Raw genomic sequence first — 5,508 nt, 5'->3', positions numbered from 1 at the left:
GGCGTTGGAGAGGGGCGGGGCGGCCGTCAGGAGGTGGGAGACGCCCGTCTGGAAGCGTCGCCTCGCGAAAAGTGGGCGCCCGGATGTGTGTGCGCTCCCTTTCCTTTTGAAGTGATCCCCATACACGAGGTTGTGGAAGAGGATCGTGGAGACGCGGGGAGGAGGTTTGGGACTTTTTCTTTGGTGGGGAAAATGTAGAGGTCTCTTCACCTTGGTCACCTACCTGACCTTCACCCAGGGCCCAGACTCACCTTTCATTTGATTCAATTCAGTCACAGTGTGTTTACCTTCTAGGTGCAGGGGCTGTGTGCAAAGAGGACAACGAGGCACCAGACCTGGACCAATGAGAGAAAGAGGGGTGATAAAAAAACAAGTGCATGGCGGAGGCGGGGCGAGTTAACTATGGAACTTGTGCTAGATATGTTTGCACCATGTCAGTCACCCAAGCAACTAATTTCTAAAATTGTGACTTCAGGCACATGTGAAGATCCCCTTTTTGGGTTGGGAATGTGGCTCGGTGGTAGAGCACCTGCCTAGCATGCAGGTGGCCCTTGGTTTGATCCCCGGCACCATGATTTTTTAGGTGGAAAAGGACCTCTATCTGGATCCCTCTCCTAAAAGCTGAAATTTTGCGTGTAGACTGTTTTCATATGGGTAAATAATTGCCTAGTTTAAGATGCAGATTCCTCCTGAAGAACCTTAAACTATTACCACGTTGTGTTAGTCAGAGATTAAAGAGGAAGATTTGAGAGATTTTTCAATGGTCCAAAAAATAAAAAACAAACTATTTTTCCCCTCCGACTTACAGCACTGATTCTCTACATTTCTTAAATGTATTATGTGGCCACTTACTTCATATTTAGAATTGCAAAGTGGTAAACGGCCTTACCTGGGACAGTGCAGCCCATGGACACCCAGTCCTTTCACACGACCACAGCCCCAGGGACTCCCTCCTTCCTTGAGCTTTCTGCCTGGTTTTGAAGACAGCACTGTGTCCTGGTTTTCTTCATGAATGTTCCTCCTCACCCTTCCTCTGAGACCATCCTGCTATCTCCCATTCCTTTGCTGGTGTCCTTTCTTTGTTGAGTATCTCATGTAACGTATTGAATACTGTACCGAAAGTGAAGAACAATGTGTACATATTTGCACTGCTGAAAAGCCAAAAGACCTCTGTATATGTCATTTCAGAACCTTCTTTTTCACTTAAGGTTAATGTCTTAAGAACTTTTCCATATTGCTGTAGAGTCTTCTCAGCCCTTGTCACGTGCTTGTGAGCCAGTAGAACACTTGAATGCATTTCTCATGAACCAGTGCTCTTTGAGGCTCCGTTCTCAACTGTCTCCTCTTTACCTCTCCCTCTGTGCCCATGGCTTCAGGTACCCTGTGTGAGGATAACTCTGCCACCCTATGCTTAGATCAGTACATGACATAGAATAGATGCTAGACAAATTTGATAAATGAATGCATTCATGAATGCACCTCAAATTAGACACCTGCCTAGGTGTCAACTGGAATTAATCTCTTCCTCCTCCTCCTCCTCCTCCTCCTCCTCCTCCTCCTCCTCCTCCTCCTCCTCCTCCTCCTCCTCCTCCTCCTCCTCCTCCTCCTCCTCCTCCTCCTCCTCCTCCTCCTCCTCCTCGTTATAATTGTTTGCAAGGCCTGGCATCTAGTTGATGCTCTGTAGTTAAGGTTGGCCAAGTGAACGATGCACAAGTTCCCAAGGCTCTCGGGCCCAAATTTCGCTATTTAAAATTTCCTCCTGTCGCTGTGAGTTTGAGACCAGCCTGGGCTACATAGTGAGTTCTGGTTCAGTCTCAACTACATAGTGAAACCCTGTCTCAACCCCCCCCTCAAAATTTCCTCCTGGACTAGATAAGTCATGTATAGGTACAGGATCCCAATGATACATGTAACTATTATATACCTGAAATGTAACAATAAACTTCATAAAGATAAAAAAAGAAAGTTAGGAAAAGTGGTTGGAACCATATCTGCCCATGAGTCAAGATGGAATAAGCAGAAGCTTGGAATGTGAATACCAAGAGCATTCACTGAAGTTTCTTAAAAACAAATATATAAAATAAAATTTCCTCGTGGGCAAAGTATACCTTGTTGTTTGTGTCAAAGTTTTGTCAGAGTTTGATAAAGGTTTATTTATTTATTTTTCAGTGTCTGATCTGGATGGAGGCAACGAGACAGTCAGCCAGTATTTCCTGAGCCAGTGCTGGCATTCAGGGGACTAAGCTATGGCTCATTCCCCGAAGGGGTAGGATGGGGATTTAGGGGTCTAGTGCTGGTTGGGACCCCTTGGAAGCATGATTAGGATCCTGCAGACCTGAGCCCTGACTCTGGCTGTCTGATGATCACGGGTCACTGATTGGCATGTCCCAAGCATCTCTGTGGCCTTGTGTGAAAGAAGGTAGGGCCAGATTCTTTCCAGCATCTCTGGTCTCCTCCGGGTTTCCAGGACCCAGGTCAGGGAGCTGGAGGCTGCACAGACAGAGATCTTAGGGCTGAGTGATCTGAACCCAGAGTCCCCTGGGGAGGGGTAGCCACAAGACCAAGAAGGGGAGAAGCGCCTAATTTATGGTAATAAGCTGGGCGTTCCCGTTACTCTAGCTCGGGGAGGAGCCAAGCGCCAGGGAGGAGGTCGGGCAGAGAGGTGAGAGAGGGAGATCCAGGGAAACCTGGTGGCGGTGTGTGCAGGTGTGACTCAGCCTGGGCCGGGAGAGGCGCCGCAGCTCTTCCCTGAGTTCAGGCTCCCCGGTCCCCACACGCCCCTATGGGAGCCCGGGCGCCCGCGCTCTGCTTGCTCCTCGCTAGCGTCTGGCTGCCCGAAGGTGAGCCGGCCTGGGAGTATCTTCTGGTGCAGCGTCGGAGAGCAGTGTGGACTGGGGAGGTCAGGCTGAAGCAACGTCCTGGGCGGGTTGGAGAGAGGAGGAAGACAGGTCAGATAGCGGGTTGAGGGTCCCGGGAGAGGGAAGGTGGAAGGCGAGAGAGACCCGTGAAGAGGGAAAAAGGGTCGTTGGCTGGGCAAGACCCAAGGCAGGGAGCCAAGGGAAACGGCCGAAGGAGCGGGAGGAAAGAGAGAGACCCTTGTCCCAGAAGATCTGAGAAGGCAGCGGGGAGACAGAAGGGGTAATGAGGGAGAGCCTTCCTAGAATATGCGGGGACCAGGTGGGAAGCCCCCCGCAAAGGGAGGCCTAGCTCCAGTGGGGAATGATCTTCCCCCAGGCACAGCCCTCACGGCACCGGCCAAAGCACAGCCCTTTCCCCAGCCAGCCCCAGAACCCAGGTGAGTAGGTGCACGCTGTCTGCCCACCCACTGCCCCCATCTTGGTTCCTGCCACAAGTGACCCCAGGGCCTCACTTAGCTTGCAGGGTGGGGTGGGGGAGGCATGGCCATTCTTAGCCCCCTGTGCCGGGCTTGTTTCTCACCTAGCCACAGCTCCCCGGATGTGACCCTTGCCAGAGGGGATGCCACCGCAGTGACGGGAGGCCAGGTAAGTGAGGTGGGGAGGGAAGAGTGTGTCATGGCGCAGGGGGCTTCTCTCTGTCTGAGCCTGAGGCTGCTAGGGAGCTCAGCGGGTTACAGGAGGACTGTCCTTGGAACGGAAGGGAACTGACAGGCTCCTGCTTTGTGTCTGAAATGTGCAGAGGGGTAAAATACTTCTGTGCACACTTTCCTAATCTCAAAGGGCCCTGTAGTCAGCACAAGGCCCTTTCGGGACATAGCTGAGCTCCTCTCTCCCTCCACCAGGTGAAAGCAGGCAGGTGAATGTTTAGGAGAGTACAGTTCTCTTTTCCCTGCCTAGTCTGCTGGGGCTGGCAGCCCTGTGACAGGCACCAATCCATACCTGGTGCAGTGCCCCCAGGAATACTTCCCTGAGAGGAGAGATAAAAACTGGGCCACCTGGTGAGGGTTTCGAGGAAGAACTGGCCAAGGAACAGAGCCCTGCACTACTCTCCTTTGAGTCCTGGCCATTCTCTGTGAAAACCCTCCTGGGGTCCTCTGTTTGTAGCAGAGGTGGCAAGTTTCTTTTCTCACTTTGCAAAACTTTGTTGGTCCCTGGGCCGGGGGACTCAGGTTCTCTTTTGAATCCTGGCCTGCATTTATCTCCCTTTTTCTGCCACTGCAGACATGTGACACATTCAGGCCACCTGTACCGAGGTCCCCAGAGCAGCTTAACCCTCAACTCCTGTGCCCCAGCCCAGGCATCAGCTCTGGGTAGCCTGTGGGGCCAGCAGGCTGGGGAGCATCATTCACAGTAGAGAACAATAAGCCTCAACTATGTGTCCTTTGAAAATAGGTATGAAGGTCCAAGGTGGGCTAAGGTGGGTTGGGGTGGGCGCACTTCCTCTCTAACGTGGATTTACTGGGTGTTTTACTTTCTGCTTGTCTGTGCTTGCTGGCTCCAAGTTTTAGAATCACAGTCAGGTACACTTGGAGTTGAAGTGGAGTACAGTCATTCTTTTTATAGCTGGAGAAATGAAGGTAGGTAGATGTCTTGCCAGGGCCCCACCGCCAGCAGGTGGACCAGAGTCTCCCTGTCCCTCTGCATCAGGCCTGTCCCTCCACCTGAATAGACACATTTTAGTGGGGGAAATGATCCTTACCCAAATGCATCATTCCTCAGTGGGCTCCTTCCTTGCTGGCTTCCTTTTTCTTTGCGGAGGAGTCAGAAGCATCCAGACCAGGCAACCCAGGCAGCTTTCTCACCTCGCACCAGAGAGCAATAATGATGTAGAATGGCCTTTCTATAAGCTGACTTGAGAGGATGGGAAGAGTCTAAGGCCCATGTATGAGGGGCACTTTTAAGCCTATCTAGAAAGTGGGGTTGGGCCTCAGACCAGCAGCTGCCAAACTTCATTTCAAGGCTGTCCACCTTGAGTTCAGCCACGCTCCAGAGAACTGGTGGTATAGGTCAATGGGTCTAGGAACTTGAATGAGAAAATGTTATTTGCAGAAACTGCAACCCAACTGAAATTTAAGCATGCCTTTCAGTTATTGCTGTAGGCTACAAACAGCAATGGTATTACCAGCGTCAGTGACTGTCACCAATAGAAATCATATTTTCCTTTCATAGTACAGTTATTGGTAGGTCAAGAAACAATTTATGTTCAGTAACAGTTTACAGTTTGAGCAGTGAAAGACCTGCTGCTAAATCTTGTTATTTCATGTGTTAATATACACATGCTTCTTTGAGCATAAATATTACAAAAGGATACATTTCAATAAAATATTTTCATAATTACATTGTAATAGACTTGATTTATTTTGTAAACTTATTTTATTTTATGTATTTTAAAATGCTTTTCTGAGAAGGCGTCTAGGTGAACTTCATTAGATTTTCAATGGGGTTCATCAAATAAGACAAATCATTTGGACAGGATTTAAAGAATTGTCCAGAATGGCTGGGGACTTAGCTCAGTGATTCCATCTCCTGCCTTGCAAGCACAAGGTCCCAAGTTCAATCCCTGGTACCAAAAAAAAAAAAAAAAAAAAAA

At 49.8% G+C, this 5,508-nt stretch overlaps 1 protein-coding gene across 1 annotated transcript in view; it reads left to right on the top strand.

Moving 5' to 3' along the window:
- The first annotated feature begins 2,676 nt into the window (after positions 1-2,676).
- Otog (otogelin) overlaps positions 2,677-5,508 on the top strand; it is a 74,246-nt gene continuing 71,414 nt past the window's right edge. Inside the window, exons 1-3 of the mRNA XM_010615147.3 lie at positions 2,677-2,840; positions 3,235-3,295; positions 3,443-3,503. Coding sequence (XP_010613449.1) covers positions 2,783-2,840; positions 3,235-3,295; positions 3,443-3,503 — 180 coding nt within the window. The 5' untranslated portion in view covers positions 2,677-2,782. The remainder of the gene's footprint in view (positions 2,841-3,234; positions 3,296-3,442; positions 3,504-5,508) is intronic.

The sequence above is a fragment of the Fukomys damarensis genome, unplaced genomic scaffold (genome assembly GCF_012274545.1).
Source record: "Fukomys damarensis isolate Sample0158 unplaced genomic scaffold, DMR_v1.0_HiC HiC_scaffold_16, whole genome shotgun sequence".
Lineage (NCBI taxonomy): Eukaryota > Metazoa > Chordata > Mammalia > Rodentia > Bathyergidae > Fukomys > Fukomys damarensis.
The sequence above is the reverse complement of the archived record's forward strand: the minus strand, read 5'-3'. Positions and strand labels throughout refer to the sequence as shown.